Genomic DNA, 27,998 nt, shown 5'->3' with positions numbered 1-27,998 from the left:
GAAGTGAGCATCCATGCGTGAACCAGCCCGGCCCCTTCCCTGCTCTCCCATAGCTGACATTCCAGCGGGGGACAGAAAATAAACAAACTAGTGTCAGCTGGTGGCCAGTGCTACGAGGAGGTGAAGACTGGAGACCTTTGACCTGAGGCTGAACGTTGTGGTGAGTCTGTGAGGATCTGGGGTAACGGCAGCACCCAGGGAGCTCGCTCTGTGGTTATGGAGTAGAAAAGCCTGTGGTGGAACAGAGTGGGGGCTGTGGAGAGCAGGCAGCCAGGTCAGAGAGGCCGGCCTGGTGTGGAGAGGGATCCGGGTCACAGGGGGCAAGCCTCAGGGCTGAGTGGAGAATGGATTGGGAAGGGAGGGCTACTGGCAGCAGGGAGGCCCCTCCGGGCGAGAAGGGCGGCGCAGGGACACATAGGGGATGGGGATCCTGGGCGGTGGAGGCCGAGCAGGGCAGGTGAGAGGGAGCAGCCTGATGACTGTCCACTTAGCAGGGAGTCGGAGGCCTGCACGTGCCCTCAGCAGCTGGTAAGGTAGAGGCAGACAGACCTGATTCAGAGGCTGCCCTCTCCCCCAAGCACCAGAACCCCCAGAGCTTCCGAATGCAACATGCTGGGCTTGCAGGCACGCGGGGTGGGGAGTTGTTGCAGCTGCTCCTGCATGTGCTTCACAGCCTCTGAAACACCCCAGGCTTGTGGCTAATGGTGGACTTGGAGGCTGACGCCAGGAGGAGGGTCCTGGGCCAGGAAGCCCCAAGCTGGGCCCAGGCGTCCATGCAGGGGTCAGTGGCCAGCACCTTCCCTTCCGCCTGCAGGCTGCTGATACGCAGGAGGAAATCCTGGCGGGTTCCTGTGGGGGTGAGCTGGCGGGGCCTCCCGGCTGCTTTTAAAGCGCCCGCCCACCCGCCCTGTCCTGCCTGCCTGCCCGCCCTGCGCCTGCCTCCTAGAGCTCGTTCTCCACGCTGGCTGCCCCAGTTCTGTCCTGGACAGCGTGCCCGCCAGCCCCCACCAGCCATGGCAGGGCCCCGGGACCACCTCCTGCTCTGCCTCCTGGCCCTCTGCCTGGCAGGCTTCAGCTTCATCGGGGGGCAGAAGGTGAGTGAGCCGGTCGCGGGGGACATGGCATCCAGGCCCTCCCAGCCAGTGGTAGGAGCAGGGAGGGAACGCTCACGGATCAGGCACGGGGCTGGGGACACACAGGGCAGCTGGTTCTTGTCTGACCTTCTCTGAGCTGGACAGAGGACTGGGCTCTTGTGCCCACCTCTCCAGGCTGAGGTCTGTGTCTCGCTGCTTGGGGTGGCAGGGATGTGTCAGCCTGCCCTCCTCTGTGTCCGGCTAGCCAGCCGGGGGGTGTGGGCAGTCGTCCCAGGTCTCCCCAGCCTGAGGGTGGGGTATACAGAGCCAGGCCCATCCCCCTGCCCGGACTGAGGCCCGCTGTCTCTGTGGCCCTGGCTTGGGGATGGGAGATGTGATCACCCCCAACCCTCACAGGGCTGACAAACTGAGAGGCTCATGTGGACCATGTGTAAGCGTGCTGGGTGTGTGTGCATGTGTGTGTGCCCAGAGGCAGAATGAGGTCTCCTCACCCCCAGTCCTCCTGGGCAAACAGCAGCCAACAATAACGCCCTCAAGCCTAAGAGCTGCTGTTCAGGTGCACAGCCCTGGGCACACCCAGCATCATCCCTTCAAGCCACCCCAGCCCCTGAGAAGTGGGCCCTGTTGTTCTCCACTTGAGGAAGCCAAAACCCAAGGATGATAGAGACAGGTTGGTCCAACTCCAGAGCCACGCTCCAGACCGCCATCTGCGGTTCCCCATCCGGCCACGAGGGAGGAGCCGACGGTCCCAGTGTGTGGCTGTCAGGTCCACATGCACAAGCCCCCTTTGGGATGCCTGTCTGCAGATCCACCCAAGCCCCATAGTAGGGACATTGTCCCAACTGGAGTTTCTGTAAGAGCCTCCCACCCTAGGCATGGAGACAGAGTCAGCCTGGCTGGGGCCTGCCTCCAGGTGAAGGACCCTCTCCTGTGAGGCCAAGTTCTCTTGGGGCAGCTGCTAGTGTCCCCAAATCACTAACAGGCAGACTGAGGTCCCAAGAGGAAAAGGACTTGCCCAGGATCCCACTGCCAGGCAGAGCCAGGACAGGGACCCAGGCCCTGTGCTGCCCTGGGGCTCGCTCTCATCGGCCTTGTGGTCTGGTGAGAGGCCTCACCAGCTTCAGGGCCAAGTCAGGGTTGGGGATGGGCAGATCTGAGGTTGAAAAAGTGACAGTGATGGTGGAAGAGCCAAGGGTTTCAGGCTGTGCTGAGCCCTGCAGGTGGTTCCTGCTCCCTCCCTGCCTCAGTTTCCCCATGTGTACAATGCAGGGGAATTTCGAAGGCCACCTCATGTTCTTGTGACAGGGGTCAATGAGGGGCCTCAGCCTGGGAGTTTTTCCTTGTCACAGACCACCTCTAAGTCTGCCTTCTGGGGCTGGGGCTCAGACATCCTGGCCCAGGGAAGAGGGCCCTGGGGGTTCTTGTCAGGGACGCAGCAACGCTGGCCTCTCACGTGCCCTCAGTCCCTCAGCACTACCGACTACCAGCACCTTGTATAGCATGAGATCCACTGTAAACCTTAGGAAACCGAGGCTCTGAGGGCAAGGGATGACTTCTGGGTCACACAGCTAGTGAGGAGCAGAACTCAAACACAGGAAGGTTCAGGCAGTAGAGGCAGAGAAGTCTTCCTGGAGGAGGGGGCTTAGCACCTGTCTATTCAAGTCTTTCACCAAGTGCCTCCTCTGCTAGGTGTATGCTGGTGCAGGTGAAGCCTGTGGTCTCAAGCTGGGGTTTGAAGGGAGAGGAGCATTGATCTTGGGCAAGGGGAAGCGGTTTGAGAGGTCCCTTCCCATCTGAGGGAGTTTGGGTTCTGGGCCCTGGACCCCAGCTTGGGGGAATTTCTTCCACGTTCTCACAACAGGCTAACACCTCGTGTCTCCTCAACTTGCCCAGCAGTGTCTCTATGGGATGCAGACATTGCAAAATCAATTCTGGATTAGGACAGGGAGGGGAGCAGCACCCGCCCGGCTCAGACGGGTCCCGAGGTGCCCTAGGAAAGAAGGGAATCTGATTCAGCACTCGGCTGGAATCCAGCCTCACTCCTCCCAACGGGACCAGTGGCGAGATTGTCGGCTGGAGCTGATGCTCCTTCCACGCCACCAGGCAGAGGGGGCCTGAACGCCCACTTCCGGTGAGGTCCCAGTGAGAAGTGTGACTTGTCCGCTGGTTTATCCATCCATCACACATTTACAGATGCAACATCTCGTGAATGAGTGTCCACCCCACCACCAGCCACGAGGCTCCAGCTTCCTCCTGTGCTGGTGACTCACCCCCGACTTGACAGGACCGCCCCCTCTGCCCAAGAGTGAGGACAGTGCTCTCTCACTGCCCCTGAGCCCTTATCCAGGGCTGCTCTGAAAACTGGTCCCTGGGCCATTGGCGCTGACGCTGGCAGCTGTGTCTGGCTGGCCAGGTGGCCCTCAGGGGAGCCTACCACCTGCAGAGCGTTTGCCCTGAGCCAGCAGCTGCCTGGCCCTGAAATTACCCAACTTCCTAGTCGCTCCCTGGCTCAGCAAAGACCGAGCCTCAGGGTGGGGAATGAGACCACAACATCCAGCCCCACAGCTCAGGCTGAGGCCGCCCGCAGCAACTTCCCTCTTCGCAGACCACAGAGGCAGGAGCGGAAAAAACCAAATCACAGCAGCTGGGAGAGGCCCTGGGACCTTCATGTACACCAGAAAGTATTGAGGCACTATTTCTCCTTTTCTCTGGCTTTGAGAGCCACACATCTGTGATGTGTTCTAGGAAAGAGATGTTCTGGGTTTACTCCCTTTTGGAGCACAGTGTGTTCAGCACTTTTTAAGATGAGAACTTCTCAGCTTCTCCAGGCCATGCCCCAAGCCCCTGAAAGCTCTCCTCATCAAAATGCACCTTGCTGTGGTCTTTTCTCCCACTGACAACCAAGAGTTTAGCTTCCATTCCTCCAGGGTCAGTGCTGTAGGTTATTGGGACTTTGTTGCCATAATGGTAGCCCCATTGATGGTGGACTTGGGGGAGCTTTGACAGGCCAGCGAGTGGACTGCAGGCTTAGGGCTTTCTTGGCTCTCAGGTGACCATCTCTTCTCCTGCCCCCACCTCTGTTCTCCATGCAGCAGCCAGAGGGCCCATTTAAAACATAAACGAGTCCTGGGTCTGCTCCGGACTCCACCTCCCCTCACTGGCCTGGTCTGGCCCCAGCCCCTCTCCAGCCTCCTCTCTGCCTGTCTCTGCATGTCTCTGCCTCATCACACATGGCCGTTTGCTTCTTCCTACTTCGTGACTTTTGCCTCTCCTGTCCCCTCTGCTAGGAGCAATGACCCTGACCAATTTTCATGCATCCTTCAGGTCCCAACTCAATTGTCACCTCCCCAGGAAGCCACCTGGGCCTCCAGCCTGGGTCTTCTCAGCTCTCTCACTCCCAGCACTGCCCATCCAGTGGTGGCAGTGGACCCCTGAGTCCCGGCTGGCGTGTGGGGCTGTGGGCCAGGCCTGGACTAGGGCTCAGGGAATGTGACTGCTTGGCCCAAACTCAGACCCCCTCCCACACGCCTGCTCACACGGGCTGGCCTCGGGCATGGGGCTGGCTGCTGGGTCTCTGACCGCGGGGCACCAGAGAGGGCCCTGGGCTGGCCGAGGGGGTCATTTGGGAGCAAGGTGGAGACGTGCTCAGAGCAGAGTGACAACTAGAGGGCCAGCCCCATGGTGCGTGGCTGAAGCTCTCATCCTGCCTGTGCCCAAGGGATGGAGGATGGCGTCACCGTGTTCTCCTCCCGAACAGTGTCAGCCTTTCACTTAGTGTTTATGTTTAAATGAAAGGGGTGAATGAGCACTAGCTTGAGAGTCTAGGTCAAAGTCCCTGGGTGGCTACAGGCGAGGGCCACCCTCCTAGGGTTCAGTTGCCTCCTTTGAATCACCCAGGGTGGAACGAGAGGGCTAGATGCTCTGTGTCAGAAGGCAGAGACTCTGAGGCTTCTGGGCGTGCCTCCAGGCCCCCAGGCAGAGGTGTGTGGCTGTGGATATAGAGACACACTGTGGCAGGGACAGCCTGTGACAGGCCAGTTTCCCCAGACTCAGGGCCTTCCCTGTTCTCACTGCCTCCCCAATGAACAGATGGGCCTGGAGAGGGGTGCTAGGCCTCGCTGTGATCAAAGGTCAGGGCTGTGTGCAGGGTTCAGGTCCCTCACTCCAAACCCTGTCCATGCCCAGGTACAGTCCAGACGCTGCGACATGAAGACCAAGTTTGTCACTCACATACCCTGCACCCCGTGCCCTGCCATCAAGAAGCGAGTGTGTCCCTCGGGCTGGCTTCGGGAGTTCCCGGAGAAGATCTCACAGGACTGCCGGTGCGGACCCCCACTCCACCCTTGCTTGCTTCCAGGGGTATCTCGTGGGATGGCAGGGGACCAGGAGGGCCTGGCAGTCTGTTGGCCCCTCCAGTGGGACAGAGATAGGCAGGGAGGAAGGAGTAAGAATGCAGGGCAAGTGCTGTTTATTGAGCATCTACTATGGACCAGGCCCTGTGTTCAGCTCAGGGCCAGGCGGGAAGGGGTCGGGGGACCAAGAGTAACAGAACCCAGTGTGGGGAGGCTGGGCTGGAGGCTGCTAGGGGAGCCCCTCCCATCACCCTGCCCATCCTTGGTCCCCAGATACGAGGTCCAGCTGGGGGACTCTTTGTTGTCTGTGAGCGGCTGCAGCCTGGAGTGCTGGAAGGACGTGGTGCAGAAGGCCTGCTGCCCTGGCTACTGGGGGTCCCAGTGCTATGGTATGGGGGAGGGTCCCAGCCTTGCTCCTTATGCCTCAACCCGCCTGCATTCCCCTTCAACTGGCTCATTTAATGGGCAGCTGGGCCTCTTGGCTCTGGCTGCCCCAGGGGAGGGACCAAGTCTGGGGCTGCCCAGAGCTGTTGGGGTCAGGTAAATTGAGAGTTCTTGGGGCAGAGCTGAGTTCTAGGCGGGGGGGTCCACAGAGTGCCCTGGGGGTGCTGAGACCCCATGCAACAGCCACGGGACCTGCCTGGATGGCATAGACAGGAACGGGACCTGCGTGTGCCAGGTAAGGGCCCGGTGGGGCTGGGGTGGGGGGCAGTGGAGGGGCTGCACTGACTTGGGGCATCCCTCTGCCAGGAAAACTTCAGTGGCTCAGCCTGCCAGGAGTGTAGAGACCCCAACCGGTTCGGCCCTGACTGCCAGTCAGGTGAGTGCTGGCCAGGCAGGAGGGCGGGGCCGATGTCCACTTGGGGGCCAGTGGGGACCTAGTCCCTACAGCCAGTCCCTACCAGACTCCCTCCCAGCTGCTCAGCCTTACACATCCGTTCTAGGGACATGAGCTTTGCTTTATCACACCTCTAGCCCCTGCACATGCTGTTCTTGGAGGCCTCCTCCAGGAAGCCTTCCTTGAACCTCCTGGCTAGCGCAGGTGCCTGCCCTGGGCTCCCACCACCTCTCTGGTCCTGCACCACAATTCTGTATTCTTGAGGTTGTGCCTGCTGGAGCTGAGTTCTGGAGATGCAGAGGGCAGGGACTCGACGTCCCTGTGTGCCCCTGGCTGAGGCTGGGGTCCCACCTGTCCCTGCATGTCCCTCCCAGTCTGCAGCTGTGTGCATGGCGTGTGCCGCCATGGGCCACTCGGGGATGGAAGCTGCCTGTGCTTTGCTGGATTCACTGGACCCCACTGTGACCAAGGTGAGCAGCTGCTGGGGTAGCCAGTCTTTAGTGGCCAGAGCAGGAAGGCTGACGGGGTGAAGGATGGGGCCTGAGCCTCAGCAGGACCTCTGCCTGCAGCCTCCCTTGGGGGAGGGGGTGTCATCTGAAACCTTCACTGCCCAGAGGCCCAGAGAGGATGGGACCCTGGCCAGGGTCACACAGCAAATTAGGCATAGCATCTTCGCTCCTGTGTTCCTTCCCAGCCTGGGACTTGGAGCTGCCGTGATACTCTTCTTTCTCCACTCAGAGCTCCCCGCCTGCCAGGCCCTGAACTGTCCTCAGAACTCCCAGTGCTCTGCAGAGGCCCCTACCTGCCGCTGCCTGCCTGGCCACACCCAGCAGGGCAGCGAATGCCTAGGTAAGTCTGGGATCTAGAGGCCAGGAGCCCCAGCTCAGGGTGAGCATCCTTTTAAACCAGCAAGTACGATCTGGCCTTTTACAGGGAGGGAAAAGTGTCCCTGAGGGAGGGAAATAGGGCCTGTCCCCAAGGTCTAGATCAGCCTGTTCACCCCATCCCTGGGCCAACCTGGATAGAGGCTGTGGAGGAGATGGGCCTCCTGCGTGCTCGTCTCACTTGGGCTCTTTGCACTGCCCCGGCAGCCCCTGACCCCTGCCAGCCGTCACCCTGCTCCCCAGTTGCCCAGTGCTCCGTGAGCCCCAGGGGGCAGGCACAGTGTCGCTGCCCTGAGAACTACCATGGGGACGGAACGGTGTGTCTGCCCCAGGACCCATGCACCATCAGCAACGGCGGCTGCCCCAGCAACTCCACCTTATGTCTGTACAAGAGGCCAGGCCAGGTGAGCTGGGGCCCTGGGCTGGGCCTGCCCCGCGGTCCCCCAGCTCACATGGGCTGTGGGACAATCGCGGGCCTCCTAGGAGCCTAAGCTGCCCCATTTGTTAAATGGGAAGAGAATGACAGCCTGCTTCTGGGCGGGTGGCTGTGAGGACCCAGCAGAGCTCTGTGGGTGTGGCAGACGCCACGGTTCTCACGGACATGGTGTCATCCTCCCTCCCCTCCCGGATGGGCCAGGCCTCCTGCTCATGTAAGCCAGGCCTGGTCAGCACCAACCACAATGCCTCCGCGGGCTGCTTCGCCTACTGCTTCCCCCACTCCTGTGACCGGTCAGCCACCTGCCAGGTGACCCCTGATGGAAAGACCAGGTGAGCACAGGTGCCTTGGGCTGGGTACCAGGGGCAGAGCAGAGCGGGTGGGCTTGGCAGGGACAAGTTTGTGCCCATGTGCACCTCAAGGGCCCTGTGGGGATGGGGGGTGAGGGCCAGGAGGGGGACCTGGCCACGCCCCTGCCCTGACCAGTTCTACCCACACCCCCAGCTGTGTGTGCAAGGACGGCGAGGTGGGAGATGGGCGTGCCTGCTACGGACACCTGCTCCACGAGGTGCAGAAGGCCAGCCAGACGAACATGTTACTGCGGCTGAGAGTCGCCTTTGCCATGCTGGGTGTGTGACCCCTGCCACTCGCCTGAGACCCCGCCCCTCGCACCCAGCATCCTTGGCAGACTCTCCAGAGATGCCTTATTTCTCTGCCCAAGAGCTGTGGAAGCAGAGAATGGACTGTGGTGGGGTACATGATGGAGGTGGGAGCTACTCCCCCAGATCCTGATGTCCCCATTTACCCTAGATCTTGACCCAACGCCCCCCCCACCTCAACTCTCCAAAACCCAGGACTGATGGCTGATGGCCTCCCAGACCCATTCTGATACACCCTCTCCTGTCCCCAGACCAGGGCTGCCGGGAGATCCTCAGCACGTCGGGCCCATTCACCGTGCTGGCACCGTCCATATCCTCCAGGACCATGAACGTGAGCCCCTGCCTATCGAGGAGTGGGCCTCCTCCCTGGACCCTCCCCTAGGCTTCAGGGCCCTGAGAGTGTCCTCAGTGCACACTCTAGGGGACTGAGGCCTGGGAGGCTTCCTGTTCCCTCCGTTGCTTGGGCAACGGTCCCTGAAGAGGACTGCCTGCCCTGGGCCCACTCGGCACCCCCGTCCCCTTGTGCCCACAGGCATCCCTTGCCCAGCAGCTCTGCAGACAGCACATCATCGCAGGGCAGCACATGCTGGAGGAGTCAGGGACCCAGCCTACACACAGGTGGTGGACGCTGGCTGGACAGGAGATCACCGTCACTTTCAGCCGCTTCAGGGTAAGCAGGGACCTCAGCCTGGGGACCAGAGGAGTCATAGGTGGGAAACAGCCCAGAAAAAGGTGTGGAGGTGGGACAGAGCCTCAGGACAAGGGGTGGGTGTTTGGAGTCTGAGCCAGAGGTCTTATGTCTCAGCAGAAATACACCTACAAGTACAAAGACCAGCCCCAGCAGACATTCACCATCCATAAGGCCAACTACCCAGCAGCCAATGGCATCTTCCACGTGGTCACTGCCCTGCGGTGGCAGCTCCCACCAGAGCTCCCTGAGGACCCCAAGGTAAGCTAGTGCCTTCCCCTCCCCCCACCCTGTGTCCCTGCGTGGCCTCTGACCCGCACTGAGTTCGGAGAGGGGGGCGGGGCAGTTCTGGGCAGGGCTGGAGCAGAGCTCCTTCCCCTCTGGGGCCCTCATGCTCATCCCTTCCTACAGAGGACCATCGGCCAGATCCTTGCCTCCACTGAGGCCTTCACCCGGTTTGAAACCATCCTGGAGGTGAGTCTGGGCAAAAGGTCCTAGCCCATTTGATCTTTTGTCCCAGGACCCCTCACTACCCAGAATCTGCCCCACAGTGATCTGGGCTTCTGGAGTAGGATGGGCCTTTGCCCACACCCCCATCCTGGAACCTGCCCATTAGAATCCCGAGGCTCTGTGGTAGCATGAACCCATTGCCAATGTCACCCACTTACTTTTGGTGGGCGTTTCCTGCACACCAAGGGCAGCAGGGCCCAGGCAGGACTTAGAGGTAAGGGTTGGCCACGGAACCCCCTGAGCCTCCTTCTCACCACCACAGAACTGTGGGCTGCCCTCCTTCCTGGATGGCCCTGGGCCCTTCACAGTCTTTGCCCCCAGCAATGAGGCAGTGGATGGCTTGCGGGACGGCCGCCTGGTCTACCTCTTCACAGCGGTAAGCTTGTCGGGGAGAAGGGGCCAGAGATACAGTCTCAGAGCCTCTAGCAGCCAAGCCCTCTCTCTCCTGCCAGGGTCTCTCCAAACTGCAGGAGCTGGTGAGGTACCATGTCTATAGCCACGGCCAGGTGAGAGGTCCTCTGGGAGGTTGGCTGGCTTACACCTGCCAATGGGCTGTCAGAGGGTTTGTCTGCAGATTCCAGTCTTCCAGGGGCCCCCTTCTCCTCTCCCCACCCATCTGGACTCTACAGGACAGAGGAGAGCCTGGGGACCAAGGTGGTAGCTGCGAGTCACCTGGGCAGGACTGGGTGTGGCCCCAAGGTGTGGCTAGTGCCCGGCCTAAGGCCACTCTCTTCTCTACCCCAGCTGACTGTTGAGAAGCTCATCTCCAAGGGCCGGGTCCTCACCATGGCAAACCAGGTCCTGGCTGTGAATATCTCGGAGGAGGTGAGCTCCATGAGCACCAGGGATGGACCAGTGGAGGGGCTGGTGATGACCAGCCAGGTGTCAAGCCTCTTTCGGACCCGGCTTCGTGCTCCGAGCCCTGCAGTGGGCATGCCCTGGTGGAGGGTCATGTGGGAGCAGGCACAGATCAAATCCCTCTCCTGGGGCCCAACAAGCTGGGAGGGCTCCAAAGAGGAGGAGGGTGAGCACGTGGGCAGGGGGAGGGGCTCCACATGACAGAAACCATGTGGGTCAGGGTGCAGAGGCTGGAGCGGTTCTGCCAGAGCAAGAGATGTTGCCAGGGAGTGGGTGAAGAGGTGGCTGGCAGGCTGGGCCTCTGACAGTGTGCTGAGCGCAGGGGCGGGGACTGGGCCAAGGATGCATGCTGGGCTCTGCCACAGGGGCGCATCCTGCTGGGACCTGAGGGGGTCCCCCTACGGAGAGTGGACGTGCTGGCTGCCAATGGCGTCATCCACATGCTGGAGGGCATCCTGCTGCCCCTGACCATCCTGCCCATCCTGCCCAAGCTCTGCAACGAAGAGCAGCACAAGGTCGTGGCGGTAAGCGCACGGGACCCCAGCGCTGCTTGTGTCGGGGTCATCTTCCCAGGGAGAGGTGCCGTTTTCTAGTTCTCCTCAAATGAGTGGGTGGCTCTGGGGCTCGGGCGCAGGCCCCAGTTTCACCTGGACGCCCCACACCCAGCCCTCAGCAGTCCTCCTGATGGTCCCTTTGCCGTCACTCATGCATCTACAGCCCTGTTCCCAGCCTCCCTGCCCAGACCTGTGATGCTCTCACACTGAGCTCTCCCACCGCGGGGCCTTTGCCCTTGCTCTTCCCTCTGCCTGGAACACCATCCTCTGGCCCTCCTGTGGTGACTCTTTCTCATACCTCAGGCCTGGGCTGAGTGCCTCTTTCTTAGGGTTTGCTAAATAAATAAACCATGACTAACCCTTCTCCCTTTCTCCCCCTACCCTGCCCAGGGCTCCTGTGTGGACTGCCAAGCCCTGAACACCAGCATGTGCCCCCCCAACAGCGTGAAACTGGTGAGCATCCCTTGGCCCAGCTCTCAGGGCTGACTTCTGACTGCCCTGCAAGGTTTCTGCCCTGGGTCAGGGTGGGGAAGTGAGGCTTGGAGGCTCAGCTGGACCTGGAGGCTCAGCCCCACTGACAGGGGAGGTGCCAGGCCCAGGGGGCCAAGGTCCCTTGACCAGGGCTGCCTGGTGAAGGGGGCTGGCCCAAGACCCCTGCCTGCTGACCAGCCTGGCACGGCCCACCCAGGACATCTCCCCTGAGGAGTGTGTCTACATCCATGACCCTACTGGGCTGAACGTCCTGAAGAAGGGCTGCGCCCACTACTGCAACCAGACCATCCTGGTGAGCCTGGGCATGGGGCACTTGCTCCCTAGGGATCTGGGGCACTTGCTTCTCCTCTGGAGCCCCCGGGCTGGGGCTGGGTGGGCTGCCATCCTCAGAGAGCTCTGCTGCATCCTAATGGTGGAAAAGGTGTCACAGAGGGGCCTCGCCCACCCCCTTGTTTTAGACATGGCACCAGGGAGCAGAAGCAACCTGGGCTGGGGGGTCGACATGGCTCCCGACGGACCCTCAGATGTGTTCTTTCTTACAGAAACCTGGCTGCTGCAAAGGGTTTTTTGGGCCTGACTGTGTGCAGTGTCCTGGGGGCTTCTCCAACCCCTGCTATGGCAAAGGCAACGTGAGTCCCCTCCTGCCCTGGAGTGTGGGATGGGGGAGATAGGGGCTCCTTTCTGAGTTGGCCGGTGACTGGCTGTATGTCTGAGCAAAGCCTGCCTCTCTCTGGTATTGGGTTCTTCACATCGAGGCAGTGGAAGTTGGACCAAATTATGTTTATTTTAATTAGAATCAATTAATTAGATTGTTACATCTATTTTCATAAGGGCTATTTGTCAATAGTTTTTTTGTGTGTGTTGTATTTTTGCCATTTTGTAATATCGCAGTTGCTTTAGCACCTGGCTATGGAGGAGCACAGGAGTCGTGTGTTTCTAGATTAAGCAGAAGTCACCCATGAAGCTACCAGGGCCAGGTGCCTTTTAGGGGCTAGTTCTTTGGCAGCATCAGTGAGTTGGAAGGTCTCTTCCAGCAGGAGGTCTTCTAGGGGGAGCAGGAGCTCACAGCCTGTGGGGATGTTAGGGAAGAGAATGTGGATAATCCCCTCCCCGTGACTGCTCTTGCCTCCTGCCCACCCCCAGTGCAGTGATGGGGTCCAGGGCAGTGGGGCCTGCCTCTGCTTCCCAGACTACAAGGGCATCGCCTGCCACATCTGCTCCAACCCAAACAAGCATGGAGACCAGTGCCAGGAAGGTGGGTGATCCCGGCCTAGGCCACCTGCCAGGGAGAAAAAGGGTCGCTTGGAAGTGGGGCTGGGGACTCCCAAGAAGGGAAATAGAACCCCAGGAAGAAGGGTTCAGTCCAGAGGTTATGGAGAAGGTTTTGGAAACACAAGAGTAGATGTCTCTTTTATCCATGCCGGGAAGAGAGCCACAGTTTAACCTAAAGCATGCAGGATTTAGGTCAGACATGCAGAAGAACTTTCCGATGGTGGTGTTGGGAGCAGGGCAGCTAGAATAGGGTGACTGAAAGCAATGAATGCCCCCCTCTCATTTCTTCCTCCCTCCCGAGTCTGGGATGACCTGATTTTGACCCTGCAGTCAATCTATTCTGGCTGCCCTATTCCCAGCATTGCCCAAGCATCCTGGCTCCCAGCCAGCCCTGCCTCAGCCTCAGTTTCCCTGCTCCATCTCCTCCCTGCAGACTGCGGCTGTGTCCACGGTCTGTGTGACAACCGTCCGGGCAGTGGGGGTGTGTGCCAGCGTGGCACATGTGCCCCAGGCTTCAGTGGCCGCTTCTGCAACGAGTCCACAGGGAACTGTGGGCCCACAGAACAGTCCCAGCAGTGCCACCCGCATGCCCGCTGCATTAACCAGGGGGATATTGCCAGGTGAGGACGTGCACTTCCTCTCTTCTGCGTCTGTGACTGCACTTGTCAGTTTGCTCACAGCTTCCAGAGGCTTACTGGAGGCTCCTCATTCACCACCCCCCACCCCCAGGTGTCTCTGTCTCGATGGCTTTGAGGGTGACGGCTTCTCCTGCACACCCAGCAACCCCTGCTCTCGCCCAGACCGTGGCGGATGCTCAGAGAATGTGAGTCTGGCCCCTTCCTTGAAGTCCTGACCCACAGGCTCGAGGTGGGACTCCCTTGCCCTCAGCCTGCCGCCCTGCAGCCCTGAGTCATTTATCCGTGGCTCTCACAGGCTAAGTGTGTCCCTGGGGCCCCAGGCACCCACCACTGCACGTGCCACAAGGGCTGGAGCGGGGACGGTCGTGTCTGTGTGGCCATCGACGAGTGTGAGCTGGATGTACGAGGCGGCTGCCACGCTGACGCCCTCTGCAGCTATGTGGGACCCGGGCAGGTGAGGCTCGGCCGGCCTCGAGAGAGCAGGGTGGGGGTCTCCATCCTGGGAAACTCTTCCCCCTAGCCCATCTGACTCTAGCAATGTCTAAGAACTCAAGCTCAGGGTCTCAAACCTCAGACACAAATGAGAATCCAGCTCTGAAATGTTGAGTCGTACAATCTGGAAGCAGTAGATGGGTGCTGGAAGCAATGCGAAGGTTGCAGTAGTTTTAAAGGAAGGTGTGTTGGAGTGCCAGTCTAAGGCAGCATTTTTTCCAAGTCAGAAGACTGTGACTCCTGTGTCTCAGGGATGAGGACTCTCATAACTGAGAATCAATGAGTTCTCTGCTCTTAGGGGCCACTGGGGCCATTGCCTTCTGACAATTAGCTCATTCACCCACTCACTGGTTTCCCACATGTCACCAGGCACTTGTTACATGCTAGTTGCTGTTCTAGATTTAGGAATTCAGTATTGAGCAAAGCAAGAAGAGACACCTGCCCATGGAGAGTGACATCCCCAAATTTTTAGACTCATGGAAATCCAGCTCTTGGAATATTGGAGTCTCAGACTCCAGTCACAGGATCTCAGAATCTGGAACCTTCCACGTGAAGCACGTCAGGCCTGGTGAGCCTGAGGACTGGCTGGCATTGAAGAATCTAATATGCAAGTTGGGAAGCCAGGTCTGGCTGCTTCAGGGTCAGCCTCTGTGCGGCCCAGGCTTATGCAGGGATCCATGGGGCTCCCTGCCTCCTGCCCCATGATTGTCTGGACCACCAGACGTGGGACCTCAGCAGTGACACTCAGATGGGCCTGAGAGCTGGAGCTGCGAACTCCATCAGGAGCTTTAAAGTTCAGAACTGAGGGTGGAATAAGCAGTTGCAGATGCCCCCATCGTGCAAAGAAGGGCAACTGAGATCCGGGGAGTCTCACTAGTCACTCACCTGAGGTGTGGATAAGCCCAACAAGGACACTGGCATTTAGTGGGAAGGATCAGAGCAGCCAAGCAGAGTGGCGGGGTTGGAGGGGGGGATCCGAGCAGCCATCCCTGGGGCTGGTCTTGGCAAAACCTGCCCACTCATCACACACTGCAGACCTCAACAGCCTGGCTGGGCCCAGGCCTGAGAGCAAAGAGGCCCCGAGGCTCCTGGATGCCCCCCTGCCAATGCCATCACTTCCTCAGACTCTTCCTGAGAGCCAGTCTCCCCTCAGGGCCTCAACCTCTGCATCTAGAACATGGAACTCCAAGGGTGGGGCTGGGAAAAGCTCCTCTGGGGTCTGAGCAGACCACCCCAAGGGAGAGTGCCCGTCGGGATCTGAACTGTGGAGGAGGAAAGGGTTTCCTGCTTCTGGTGAGATGAGGCTCTCTGCTCCCCAACCTCTCTAGAGCCAGTGCACCTGCAAGCTGGGATTCGCGGGGGACGGCTACGTGTGCAGTCCCATTGACCCCTGCCGGGCAGGCAACGGTGGCTGCCATGATCTGGTGAGGGGGTGAGAGGGCTCCAGGCCCAGGGGAGGCTTCAGGGGTAGGCCTTGGCTGCAGCAGTGTCCCTGTCTCTGGTCAGGATTGGGATCTTTCTCAACCTGAAATCCAAACCCTGTCACCTGCTTGCCCACAGGACAGAGCTTTCACCCTCCTTATAAAGATCCCAGCCCCTGCCCTCATCACCCTTGTTCCGTGCTCCCAGCGCCACACCTTCGGCCTGGCTAGCTCCTCCTGCCCTCAGCTCAGGCCTCGGCTGGAGGTCCGGGGCCTCCCAGATGCTCCCACAGCCCTGGACTTCCCTGACCCATCTGCCAGGATGGGTTGGGGTAGCTCACGTCACATGCTCACTGGTCTTGGAGAGCAGGCCCAAGACCTGCACACCAAAGGAGCAGCTTGAATACAGACTGGATAGAGGGAGAGACAGATGGTAGGGATGGGTAGCTGGACAGGAGGACAGCAGGAGGATGGGCCAGAGTGAACGGAGAGATGGAGGATGGGTGCTGTCCAGCTTGCCCTGTGGGTGCTGAACGGAGGCCATGTCTCTCTGCCCTGCAACCCCAGGCCACCTGCCGGGCAGTGGGAGGAGGTCAGCGGGTCTGCACATGCCCCCCTGGCTATGGGGGTGATGGCTTCAGCTGCTACGGAGACATCTTCCAGGTGAGTGGTTTCCTGTGCTCGGGGAGGAGTCCTCTTGTGGAATCCGGGGGTGGGGCCACACTCAGGGTCATGGAGGGAGGGGGCTCAAGTCTGTCCCTAGACTGGTGACTTCAGCTTTTTCCCTCCCCTCAGGAGCTGGAGGCAAATGCCCACTTCTCCATCTTCTACCAGTGGATCAAGGTAGGATCGGATAGAATGCTGGGCTTGGGGACTCAGATCCAGGAGGCCACATAACAGCTCTAAGAGCTGGAGGTGGGGGGCAGGCCTGGAGGCTGGGGGAAGTGATCTCAAGGTGGTGGCTGCCTTCATCACTCCTCCTGTCCCCCCGCAACACCATGTGCACAGGGGGCCGGCGTCACTCTTCCTGCTGACAGCCGAGTCACGGCCCTGGTGCCCTCAGAGTCTGCCATCCGTAGGCTGAGCCCTGAGGACCAGGCCTTCTGGCTGCAGCCGAGGATGCTACCGCAACTGGTCAGGTGGGCTGCCACGGCGGGGCTCTGGGAGGGGGCTTTTGTGTGAGACCCAGCCCCTCCCCAGAGGTCCTCAACCTGGCATGTGTCCACCCTTTGGGGTGGAGCCCAGTTCCAGGGGTCTCTGTAGGTTACACTAACCCGGTTCCATGGCCCCCCTAAACTGTGTCCTCTCAGGGCCCATTTTCTCCAGGGCGCCCTGTCTGAGGAGGAGCTGGCCCGGCTGGACAGGCAGAGTGTAGCCACCCTGAGCCCCACTGCACGCTGGGAGATTCACAACATCAGTGGGGTACGTGGTGAACTTTGGGCAGAAGAGGGGACCATACAGGGAAGGGGGGCTCTAGTGGCTATAGGCTTCCCAGCCCAGGGTCCCCGGTGATGTGATGGGGTCCCCTTGCCCGGCCCAGGGCTGAGCTCAGAACACATTTGCTGCTGAGCGGTGTCTTTGGGCCAGAGTGACTGTCCTGCCAGGGCTTGTCCGTCCATCTTTGTCTGCATGTGCACACCTGGCCCCCTCATGCATGGGCCCTAGTGAGGGTCTGTGTGCCCATCTGGTAGGTCCTGAGTCTGAGGGTGTCCAGGCCAGGTTGGGTGCCTTGTGCCCAGCAGCCTCTCTGTTGGTGCTACACGCACTCTTAAGTGTCTACCTGTGTCTCCCTGAGCTCTGTCTGCTGCCTTCCAGAGGGTCTGGGTGCAGAATGCTAGCGTGGACGTGGCTGACCTCCTTGCCACCAATGGTGTCCTACATGTCCTCAGTCAGGTATGGCTGGAGGGGTGTGTGTGCAGGGAACCTTCTAGGCAGGCCAATAGGCAAGGATGTACTGACCAGCCCCCATGCTCCGTGCCAGGTCTTACTGCCTCCGAGAGGGGATGTGCTGGGGGGGCAGGGGTTGCTGCAGCAGCTGGACTCAGTGCCTGCCTTCCGCCTCTTCCGGGAGCTGCTGCAGGTAAGGGCAGGAGGAGGGAGGAGTCCTGGATGGGGGCGCCCTCCCCCAGGTGCAGGCGGAGCTGCTGGCTCCCAGGGTCAGGACTGAGGGCAAGAAAGCCCACCCCTGAAGCTTGCGCCCGCCCCTAGCGCCACAGGCTGGTACCCCAGATTGAAGCTGCCACTGCCTACACCATCTTCGTGCCAACCAACCAGTCTCTGGAGGCCCAGGCCAACAGCAGCGGCCTGGTGAGATCACCGGGACGGGCCACTGAGGGGGGTGGGTGAGCCTTCCATCCCACAACAAGGACACAGCGGGCGGGACGCGCCGTCCCAGGCACTCGGGAGTCCTGGAGCCCCTGAGCCTCTCCTTCCCTCTCCAGGACTTGGACGTAGTGCGACACCATGTGATCCTGGGGGAGGCGCTTTCCACAGAGGCCCTGCGCAGGGGCGGACACCGCAACTCCCTCCTGGGCCCCGCACACTGGCTTGTCTTCTACAACCATAGCGGCCAGGTTGGTGGTGGGGTGGGGGAGCACAGGAGGACCTGCCCCTGGCACCCTGCTCTTGAACACCCCTTTTCTTTGGAGTTCCCCCACCTGGGCACCTCAGCCTCTGGTCCAGAGACTTCCCATCCTGGGAGACCCCTAGTCCACAGAGATACCCCAGCCCTGGAGCGCCTCCCTGGCCTGCAGCCCCTGAGGGGAGGGTGGGGATGGGGTGGGGGGTGTTCAGCCTCCTGCCCTAACCCCCAGCCCGAGGTGAACCATGTGCCGCTGGAAGGCCCTGTGCTGGAGGCCCCTGGCCGCTCACTGTTTGGCCTGTCCGGGGTCCTGACGGTGGGCTCAAGCCGCTGCCTGCACAGCCACGCAGAGGCCCTGCGGGTAAGAGGCTGGGGCCTGGGGAGCGCAGAGGGGCGGTCAAGAGCCGGAGGCTCTGGCTGGCCTGGCCGGCGGGAGGGACACTTGGTCAGGGGTGGGAGAGCTGTTAGCCCGCCCCAGAGGAGGGAAGGTGGGTTTGGAGCCCCTGCCTCGGGACTGCCTGACACTCTGCCCTCCTTCCCTTCAGGAGAAATGTGTAAATTGCACCCGGAAATTCCGCTGCACTCAAGGCTACCAGCTGGAGGTGAGTCAGGGCCCAGCACGTCCCGTCCCTGCGTCACCTGCTCTTACTGTGCCCAAGGTGTCCGAGCTCCCCGGGCCCAGCTCTGCTCACCCAGGCATGGGGACCTGGAGCAGCGTGGGCCGCTTGGCTCTCCTGCCAGAGGCCAGGAGGCCTGGGTCCAGGTCTGCCCAGAGGAGGCCTCACTCAGACTGGCGACCTGAGGCCAGTGACCCTCGGGCTGCTAGTCCTGCCTACCTTCTCCTCAGGTCTTCTGTCGTGGTCCTTCCTTGACCCTTTTGCTATCCTGCTTACCTGTCTCACCCACTGACACCTGTAATCTGTCTGTCTGTCTCCCCATTCACTGCCTTGCCCCTACCTAAGCCACTGGCTGAGTCCTCCTGCCTGTCCCCATTTCCAGGACACCCCCAAGAAGAGCTGTGTCTACCGGTCTGGCTACTCCTTCTCCTGGGGCTGTTCTTACACGTGTGCCAAGAAGATCCAGGTTTGCCCTGAAGCAACCCCCAGCCCCAAGCCTTTGACCAGAGAGGAGGAGGTGGGAGTGGGGGCCCAGGGCAGGAGCCGGGATTAGGCTTCAAAGGTAGAGGCAGGGCTAGGACTCTGAGGAAGCCAGGGAAGGGAGAGAGGTCTGAGGTCAGAGGGGCCATTGTTTGTCCCTGTGGCCGTGCCTCCAGGGAGTGGGGATGGGGAGAGAGAGAAAGGGGCTCAGCCTGGAACTGACACCAGCAACCAAGCCCTGGGGGCAGCGCGAGCTCTGCCCCTCTCCATGGAGTCCTGTATGGCCTTTCCCTCCTTGAGTCCGTTTCCTCACCCCTGCCATGGAGAGGCTTGTAGAAGGCAGTCTCCATTTCTCTGGGTCTGACTTGCTTTGTTCTGTGGCTCTGTGGCCCCAAGATGCCCTTCCCCCGCCCCCCGCCGTTTCCCTGCCCCCTGACCTCTGTCCTGGCCTGTGCCGGGCCTCTCCTTGTGCCCCATCCCGCAGGTGCCTGACTGCTGCCCTGGCTTCTTCGGCACACTGTGTGAGCCGTGCCCGGGGGGTCTGGGTGGTGTGTGCTCGGGCCACGGGCAGTGTCAGGACAGGCTCCTGGGCAGTGGGGAGTGCCGCTGCCACGAGGGCTTCCACGGAACGGCCTGTGAGATGTGTGAGCTGGGCCGCTACGGGCCCAACTGCACTGGAGGTGAGGCCCTGGGGGCGGGCAGGAATGGTGGGAAAGCTGGCCAAGGACAGCGGTCATGGAGACACTGCAGCAGGGACAGAACAGGCACTGGGTAACTTCTGTCCTACCTCGTTCCGCTCCCAGTGTGTGACTGTGCCCACGGGCTGTGCCAGGAGGGGCTCCGAGGGGACGGAAGCTGTGTCTGTAACGTGGGTTGGCAGGGCCTCCGCTGTGACCAGAGTGAGGAGTGGCCCCAAGGGGGAGAGGCGGGTGACTCCTGGGGAGGCGGTTCCTGGGTCAGCATGATCAGAACCATCCTCCTACCCCCCAGAAATCACTGGCCCTCAGTGCCCACAGAAGTGTGACCCCAATGCCAAGTGAGTGAGCTCAGCCTGGGGCAGGTGGGCAAGTGGGGGGGTGGCTAGGGTCAGGGCAGGGGCTGGGCAGACATAGACTAAGCTGTTGCTGTCCCTCCCAGCTGCGTCCAGGACTCGGCTGCAGCCCCTGCCTGCGTCTGTGCCGCGGGGTACTCGGGCGACGGCATCTACTGTGCAGGTCCAGGCACACCAATGCCCTGAGGCCCCTGAAATTGGGGGGTGGATTTCCCCACAGAGCCCTTTCCTTGCCCTTTAGGTCCAGTCTCTATCCCTGTCACCTCTTGGGTCTGACCCCTCCCTCCGACCTTTTCCTTTCTCTCATGCCCTCCTCCCCTGTCCCCACTCTGTCCCATGCCCACTGCTCACAACTCTCTGGGATCATCTACCCCTAGTGGTGGACCCTTGTGCCCATGACCACGGGGGCTGCTCCCCCCACGCCAACTGCACCAATGTGGCACCTGGTCAGCGGACATGCACCTGCCTGGATGGCTACACGGGTGATGGGGAGCTGTGCCAGGGTGAGGCTGGGGTCCGCCACCAGGGGTCTGGCTTCAGTGGCATGAGTGAGACTAGGAAGGGCTGAGGGGCACACAGGGGTGTGAGCCTGAGGGTGCTGAGAGAGTAGGGGATGAGCACCTCAACAGGCAGATGAATGGAGGGGCTGCCTAGGGCCAGCCCTCATCCCAATGTCTTTTCCCCCAGAAGTTAACAGCTGTCTCATCCACCATGGGGGCTGCCACATGCACGCTGAATGTATCCCCACAGGCCCCCAGCAGGTCAGCACAACAGAGCTGGACACTGGGGCTGTGCCATTCCCTCAGAGGGTGTGGCCCTCCTCAGACCAGGCCCAGGGAGGGGTGCTCCTTCTGTCCAGGGCGCTGGCCCACTCTAGGGTACCAGCAGCCCCACTGATTGGGACTTGGGACAGGTCTCCTGCAGCTGCCGCGAGGGTTACAGTGGGGACGGCATCCGGACTTGTGTGCTCCTGGACCCCTGCTCCCAGGTCAGGCCCCCAAGTCGCACCCAGTTCCACAGGGGGAAGGGACTGGGGTGGGAACCAGACTTCCTTACAACCCCAGCAGGGTCCTGAGTGCTTCTGAAGGGTGAGCCACCTGTGCCACAAGGTCAAGTCTGACTGATTAGTAGGAAACAGGGCTTTGAGTGTTGGCCAGGGAACTTCATGGCCCCTCCCCCAGAGCTGGTTGGGGCAGCGGTCCTGGGAGTCACCGACGCCTCTTTCCTGTCCCTGCCTCAGAACAATGGAGGCTGCAGCCCCTATGCTGTGTGCAAAAGCACAGGGGATGGCCAGAGGACGTGTACCTGCGATGCAGTCCACACCGTGGGTGATGGCTTCACCTGCCGTGCCCGAGTCGGCCTGGTAATGATGCCCAAGTAGGACCCCTGACCGAGCCTTGGCAATGCCCCCCATGGGCCTGACCCGTGATACTGGTTAAGACCCCAGATTTGATCCTGATCCTGGCCCTGACCAGGACTGGAGCCTGACCCCTGACTCCACCTAGGCCTGACCCAGTTACGATCCATGAAACCAATCCTGATCCCAGCACAGACCACCCTGGCTTTCCTTTCCTCATCTCTACCTTGGCCAGACCTTGGGCTCTAGGTGCTGGGACAGGCACCAGCCCTGAATGGAGGCCAACCACAATCTGAGCTGATCCTTGTCTCCCCTGATCCAGGAGCTCCTTCGGGACAAGCATGCTTCATTCTTCAGCCTCCATCTCCTGGTGAGTAACCAGCTGGCCTGCACATCCTTGGTCCAGCCTGGGCCTCTCTGACCTGCAAGTCCCACCTGTGTCTGGGCCATGATATTCTCATTTGGTCAGAGGGCTGGCTGGTTTGGTTTCTGAGTCTGTGACTCTCCCAGAAAATCAGTGGAAACCTCGAGTTGGTCCCAGGTCACCCTTCTTCCACCCAACCTGTTTCCCTCTCCCCCCAGGAATACAAGGAGCTCAAGGGGGGTGGGCCTTTCACAATCTTTGTGCCACATGCAGATCTAATGACCAACCTGTCGCAGGTAACTCAGCCCCTGGAGCAAGGCTGGGGATTCTGGGGGGTGGGCACTGCCTGGGCAGAGGCGAAAGTCAGGGCACCCTTGTGCCCTCATGACTCCCACTCCAGGATGAGCTGGCCCGGATTCGTGCCAATCGCCAGCTTGTGTTCCGCTATCACGTGGCTGGTTGCCGGCAGCTGCGAAGCCAGGAGCTGCTAGAGGAGGGCTATGCCACCACACTCTCTGGGCACCCGCTGCGCTTCAGTGAGAGGGAGGTGAGCCCAGGCCCTGGTCCCCGACGTGGACTGTCCACAGACCAAGGACTCAGCTGCTTTCAAGGCCTGCACCTATGCCCTGTCCCCATGCCTTTGACCCTCTCACCTTCCCAGGGCCAGGGAGGCTTTAATGAGAGGGAGATGAGTCTGTCCCCGGACCCCACCCACTACCAGGGGCCAGTCCTGGGCTCAGGACTTCTGAGCTTGGCCCTGTGTCTGTACCGCTCCCACCAGCCAAGTCCGGTGGCTGTTTCCCTGGGTGGCTGTTTCCCTGGGCTGGAGGCAAGACCCACCCTCTGCCTTGACCCCGCCCACTTCCTGCCCCAAGACTCACCCAACCCAGGCTCTGCTCCCACCTCAGGCCCCACCCACAGCTCCCTGAGCACCCCACTAACTGGCTTTATTCAATCCCGGCCCCACCCCCAGGGCAGCATATACATCAATGACTTTGCGCGCGTGGTGAGCAGCGACCACGAGGCTGTGAACGGCGTCTTGCATTTCATTGACCGTGTCCTGCTGCCACCTGAAGTGCTGCACTGGGAGCCTGACGCTGCCCCAGTTCCGCGGGTATGACCTGGGTGTGGGCGGGGAGCTGGAAAGCAGGCGGCTAGGGGCCTGGGATCCTCCCTCCCCTCCTGACCTCACTGTTCACTGAGCGCCTGTCCCCAGAGAAACTTCACCGCCGCCGCGGAGAGCTTCGGTTACAAGATCTTCAGTGGCCTTGTGACGGTACTGCTCCTGTGTGTGAGCCTTTCAGTGTGTGCATATGTGCACGTTTAAGTGTGTATATGCAGGTGACTGTCAACGTGTGTGTTCACCTTTCTGTGCACAGGCCATATTTGTGGGCATGAGCGTCCCAGTGAGCACAAGGGTGTGCTTATTTGTGCCCACATACCTGACAACTTGCATGTATGTCCATGTCTATTGGCCTGGGATGGCTATAGAGGAATGTGGCTGGTGGGGAGGTCACCTGGGTCCCTGGAGCCCCTCCACCTGCCCACCATCCTCTGACGGGCCTGTCACACCTCTATCCTACTAGATGGCTGGCCTGCTGCCCCTGCTTCGAGACTCATTCCATAGGCCCTTCACAATGCTGTGGCCCACAGACTCCGCCCTGCAAGCCTTGCCTCCCGATCGCCAGGTCTGGCTATACCATAAAGACCACCGTGACAAGCTGGCAGCCATTGTGCGGGGCCACGTGATCCGCAACGTCGAGGTGGGTGCACTCCCAGACCTTGGTCCCCGCTGCCTGCCACTGAGCCTGCCCTCCCAGCTCCAACTGTGGCTCCATCTGCTCAGGCCTTGGCATCTGACCTGCCCAACCTGGGCCCACTGCGCACCATGCATGGGACCCCCATCTCCTTCACCTGCAGCCGTGCCCGGCCGGTGAGTCTGGGGAGAAAGTTTGAACGAGGGAAGCAGGAGGCAGGGGCCCTGGCACTGGGGCGGGCTGCAGTACACCTGTGACCCCCCACATACTATACATCCTCCACCTGCAGGGTGAGCTCACGGTGGGAGAGGAGGATGCCCGGATTGTGCAGCGACACCTGCCCTTTGAGGGGGGCCTGGCCTACGGCATTGACCAGCTGCTGGAGCCACCTGGCCTTGGTGCCCGGTGTGACCGCTTTGAGACTCGGCCTCTGTGGCTGGTGAGGGAGGCCACAGGCCAGAGGTGGATAGGCAGGGGCCTAAGCCCACCTGTCCTGTCCACTCACTTGAGCTTGCTGTTGGCCTCCCTTCCTTGCAGAAGGTTTGCAGCATTTGTGGGCTGGAACCACCCTGTCCTGAGGGCTCACAGGAGCAGGTAAGGGGTTGGGAGCCAGGTGGGGGTGGGGGTGGGGGTGGGGGCAGGGCCCAGGGCCTACCAAGGTCAGGTTTGCAGCCCGATTCCTCTTGGCCCAGGGCAGCCCTGAGGCCTGCTGGCGCTACTTCTCAAAGTTCTGGACGTCTCCTCCGCTGCACTCCTTGGCACTGCGCAGTGTTTGGGCCCGGCCCAGCCACTGGGGTCAGCCCCAAGGCCTGGGCAGGGGCTGCTACCGCAACTGTGTCACCACCACCTGGAAGCCCAGCTGCTGCCCTGGTCACTATGGCAGTGAGTGCCGAGGTGAGTGTTCTAAGGCTGTGGATGCTGCTGGCTGGCTCCTCCAGCTCCCAAGGTGGCCAAGGACATAGTTCTGGCCGTTGTGCCTCAGGGTGTCAGGGTGGTCAGGGGCTGGGGGCGGGGAGTGGATCTTACCAGGTGAGAATGCTCTAAGAGCTGGGGTGGGTGTGTAGATGGTACAGGACCTGGTGGGGTGTACTGGGGTCTGGGTGTTCTCCAGGGCGTGGGGACTTGGGTGGATTGCTGCTTCTGCAAGAGCCTCTGCTGCCGCTGGGTGGCGGATGGACCGTGTGGCTAGGCTGGGGATGCGTGTGTGCGGTTCCTGATGAGCGTCCCTGGCCCCACCTCTCTTCTCCCACCCTAACCCCTAGCTTGCCCTGGGGGTGCCAGCAGCCCCTGTAATGGCCATGGCACGTGCATGGACGGCATGAGTGGCAGCGGGAACTGTAGGTGCCGTTCGAGGTTTGCCGGGACGGCATGTGAACTCTGTGCCCCGGGTGCCTTTGGGCCCCTTTGCCAAGGTAGGCTGTCCTGCCCGACCCTGCTTTATCCTGCTCCCTAATCCCCATGGCCCATGTGCCAACACCATCCTGCCTGTCCCTCTCCCCAGCCTGCAACTGTACCTCCCATGGCCACTGCGATGAGGGCCTGGGGGGCTCTGGCTCCTGCTTCTGTGATGAGGGTTGGACTGGGCCACACTGTGAGGTGCAGCTGGGTGAGTGGGCCCTGTGCTTGTGCCCACCCTGCACACTTGTATACACCTGCACACACCAGTGCATGTCCCAACTGCACACTGAGGTGGAAGGGGGTCTAGGAGGGCAGCCACTAACCTGGATGTGTGGGGTGGGCCCCGGGGGACAGAGCTGCAGCCTGTGTGTGCTCCACCCTGCGCACCCCAGGCCGTGTGCCGCGCTGGCCACAGCTGTGAGTGCAGCCTGGGCTACGAAGGAGATGGCCGCACGTGCACAGGTGAGCAGGAATGTGAGGTGGGAGGCCCCACTCCCCTCCCCTCCTATCACCTGGTCCAACCACCCTCTCGCTGCCTCCAGTGGTAGACCTGTGCCAGGATGGGCGTGGCGGCTGCAGTGAATATGCCAACTGCAGCCAGGTAGGCACAGTGGTCACCTGCACCTGCCTGCCCGACTACGAGGGTGACGGCTGGAGCTGCCGGGCCCGCAACCCCTGTGAGGATGGCCACCGCGGGGGCTGCAGCGAGCACGCTGACTGCCTGAACACTGGACCGGTGAGCAGGCGGGCAGGCAAGCAGCTGGGCGGGGGTGCTCCAATGAGCGGCTGCCCCAGTCCCTGAAGGGCGCCTACCTGCTCTGCTGTCCAGAACACACGGCGCTGTGCGTGCCACGCCGGCTACGTGGGCGATGGACTGCAGTGTCTGGAGGAGCCTGAGCCGCCCGTGGACCGCTGCCTGGACCAGCCACCACCCTGTCATGTGGACGCTGTGTGCACTGACCTGCACTTCCAGGGTGTGCTTCCCTGCCCTCTCCCAGCACCCCGGCTTTACCTCGGTGCCGGCCCTCTGACCATGCATCCCTGCCTTCCACAGAAAAACGAGCCGGTGTCTTCCACCTGCAGGCCCCCAGTGGCCCCTACAGCCTGAATTTCTCACAGGCCGAGGCAGCCTGTGGGGCCCAAGGAGCTGTGCTTGCTTCTCTCCCTCAGCTCTCTGCTGCTCAGCAGGTGCGCGGGGCCCAGGAGTCTGGAGCCAAGCCTGTGGGGGCCCCCTGAGTTGGGCCTTGGGTCTCAGCATCTGTTTGTGCCCCTACAGCTGGGCCTCCACCTCTGCCTTGTGGGCTGGCTGGCCAATGGCTCGGCTGCCCATCCCGTCGTTTTCCCGGCAGCAGACTGTGGCGATGGTCAGGTGGGCGTGGTCAGTCTGGGTGCGCGGGAGAACCTGTCGGAGCGCTGGGATGCCTACTGCTACCGCATGCAAGGTACAGTCACCCACCACACCCCATTCTCTGCCCTGCTTTTCCCCACTGACCCACTAACTCACTGCCTCTCCTGCAGACGTGGCCTGCCAATGCCGCGATGGCTTCGTGGGTGATGGGGCCAGCGTGTGCAATGGGAAGCTGCTTGATGTACTGGCCACCACTGCCAACTTCTCCACCTTCTATGGGGTGTGCAGGGGCCCAGGCTCAGGACCAGGGGGGTGGTACACCTGGGATCCCTGTGGAGAGAGCCTACCCACAACCCTGTCCCCACCATCTCAGATGCTACTGGGCTATGCCAATGCCACCCCGAGGGGTCTCGACTTCCTGGACTTCCTGGACGACGAGCTCACCTACAAGACACTCTTCGTCCCTGTCAACGAAGGCTTTATGGACAACCTGGTAAGTAGCAGGGGATGTGGGGAGAGCAGGGCCCAACTCTGCTCCCTCTAGCTGGCCCAAGCCAACAGGCCCTGCTTTGCCCACAGACACTGAGCGGCCCAGACCTGGAGCTACACGCCTCCAATACCACCTTCCTGAGCACCAACGCCAGCCAGGGTACCTTGCTTCCCGCCCACTCGGGCCTCAGCCTCATCATCAGTGACATGGGCCCTGACAACAGTTCCCGGGCCCCTGTGGTGAGTCTGGAGGCTGCCCCTCCCCTGCTGGCCCCAGCCCTCACTCACCCACTGGGCCTGACCCTGGTCTCCCTACAGGTCCCAGGGGCAGTTGTGGTTAGCCACGTCATCGTGTGGGACATCGTGGCCTTCAACGGTATCATCCACACTCTGGCCAGCCCCCTCCTCGCACCCCTGCAGCCCGTGAGTTGGCCAGGGGCGGGCAGAGTGGCAAGGGGTGAGGGGACCGCTCTCTGGCCAGGTCTCTGATGCTCTCCTCGTTGGCAGCGGGCAGTGGTGGCCCCGGAGGCCCCACCTGTGGCAGCAGGCGCGGGGGCGGTGGTAGCTACTGGAGCGCTCCTTGGCCTCGCGGCCGGAGCCCTCTACCTTCGTGCCCGAAGCAGGTCCGCAGGCTTTGGCTTCTCTGCCTTCCAGGTAGGCTGGGCTGGAGACGGATGGGGTTGTTGGGGTCTGGGCTCACTGGGCTTGCTTGAGGCCTCTCACTACTCACCTCCCTTCCCAGGCGGAAGATGACGCTGCTGATGACTTCTCCCCATGGCAGGAAGGGACGAGCCCAACCCTGGTCTCTGTCCCCAACCCGGTCTTTGGTAGCCATGATGCCTTTTGTGAGCCCTTTGACGTGAGTGCGGGGGCTGGAGGCTTGGGAAAGGGGACCCAGGGCCTGGTCTCAGCCCAGCCACTAACAAACAGTCCTCCCCTCAGGACTCACTCCTGGAAGACGACTTCCCTGACACCCAGAGGATCCTCGAGGTCAAGTGACGCAGCGGGTGCCGAAGCAGAGGCATGAGCAGGAGGGAGGCAGCTTTTATTGCCCAGAGTGGGTGGGACAGCAGGGGCTGGACCTGGTCCAGACAATAAAGGTACCCTCAGCGGATGTGGGCCATATCACCAAGGAAGGGTGTCTTCATGCATCCGGTGCAGAGCTGGTCCATCCAGAGCGGTGCCTCGTGCTGCAGGGGCGTGCGGCGGGGGTAGAAGGTGAAGTCCACGCGGTAGTTGAGCAGACAGCTGAGGGAGGCCATGTAGAGGTCGGAGAAGCGCACCAGGCGCCGCGAGAAGTAGGTGGGGTTGTGGAAGGTGCGAAAGATGCTCCCGAACTGCGCGTTGAACAGGGCCTTGGTGATGCAC

General features: G+C 61.3%; 2 protein-coding genes across 6 annotated transcripts in view; one reads left to right on the top strand and one right to left on the bottom strand.

Moving 5' to 3' along the window:
• The first annotated feature begins 971 nt into the window (after positions 1-971).
• On the top strand, positions 972-27,762 carry STAB1 (stabilin 1). 4 transcript variants are annotated; one of them, XM_081247595.1, is made up of 69 exons: positions 972-1,094; positions 5,280-5,416; positions 5,720-5,835; positions 6,040-6,125; positions 6,197-6,266; positions 6,659-6,754; positions 7,023-7,133; positions 7,376-7,572; positions 7,806-7,936; positions 8,109-8,233; positions 8,515-8,594; positions 8,796-8,933; positions 9,072-9,212; positions 9,363-9,425; positions 9,724-9,837; positions 9,914-9,967; positions 10,206-10,286; positions 10,685-10,843; positions 11,264-11,326; positions 11,562-11,657; positions 11,908-11,994; positions 12,509-12,620; positions 13,071-13,257; positions 13,367-13,460; positions 13,571-13,729; positions 15,096-15,191; positions 15,756-15,851; positions 15,984-16,031; positions 16,197-16,327; positions 16,499-16,610; positions 17,004-17,081; positions 17,170-17,268; positions 17,397-17,495; positions 17,630-17,761; positions 18,002-18,130; positions 18,315-18,371; positions 18,769-18,852; positions 19,351-19,546; positions 19,670-19,765; positions 19,857-19,902; positions 20,004-20,080; positions 20,295-20,420; positions 20,605-20,678; positions 20,831-20,905; positions 21,158-21,280; positions 21,597-21,644; positions 21,857-21,934; positions 22,039-22,185; positions 22,612-22,752; positions 22,855-22,914; positions 23,225-23,401; positions 23,485-23,571; positions 23,685-23,834; positions 23,933-23,989; positions 24,088-24,289; positions 24,658-24,807; positions 24,897-25,001; positions 25,148-25,255; positions 25,336-25,529; positions 25,623-25,767; positions 25,848-25,981; positions 26,070-26,235; positions 26,312-26,421; positions 26,515-26,634; positions 26,721-26,870; positions 26,949-27,053; positions 27,138-27,284; positions 27,373-27,489; positions 27,573-27,762. In XM_081247595.1, the coding sequence occupies exons 1-69, from the start codon at positions 1,014-1,016 to the stop codon at positions 27,627-27,629; spliced, it is 7,707 nt and encodes a 2,568-aa protein (XP_081103721.1). In that variant the 5' UTR covers positions 972-1,013; the 3' UTR covers positions 27,630-27,762. The 4 variants fall into 4 exon arrangements, 3 of the variants coding, with proteins under 3 accessions (XP_081103721.1, XP_081103720.1, XP_081103719.1); XM_081247594.1 differs by having other exon boundaries at positions 27,561-27,762; XM_081247593.1 differs by having other exon boundaries at positions 26,312-26,634.
• The window catches only part of NT5DC2 (5'-nucleotidase domain containing 2), a 30,879-nt gene continuing 30,539 nt past the window's right edge, over positions 27,659-27,998 (bottom strand). For both annotated transcript variants that reach the window (XM_081247596.1, XM_081247597.1), the window contains exon 14: positions 27,659-27,998. In XM_081247596.1, coding sequence (XP_081103722.1) covers positions 27,737-27,998 — 262 coding nt within the window. In that variant the 3' untranslated portion in view covers positions 27,659-27,736.

The sequence above is a fragment of the Mesoplodon bidens genome (assembly GCF_964165515.1).
Source record: "Mesoplodon bidens genome assembly, chromosome: 10".
Lineage (NCBI taxonomy): Eukaryota > Metazoa > Chordata > Mammalia > Artiodactyla > Ziphiidae > Mesoplodon > Mesoplodon bidens.
The sequence above is the reverse complement of the archived record's forward strand: the minus strand, read 5'-3'. Positions and strand labels throughout refer to the sequence as shown.

Bases quoted from the DNA above. Each gene is read 5' to 3' on its own strand.
- STAB1 (XM_081247593.1), top strand. From the start codon at position 1,014: ATGGCAGGGCCCCGGGACCACCTCCTGCTCTGCCTCCTGGCCCTCTGC. The intron at 18,853-19,350 runs GTTTGCCCTGAA...CCCATCCCGCAG, and splicing joins CGTGTGCCAAGAAGATCCAG to GTGCCTGACTGCTGCCCTGG. The intron at 27,490-27,572 runs GTGAGTGCGGGG...TCCTCCCCTCAG, and splicing joins CCTTTTGTGAGCCCTTTGAC to GACTCACTCCTGGAAGACGA.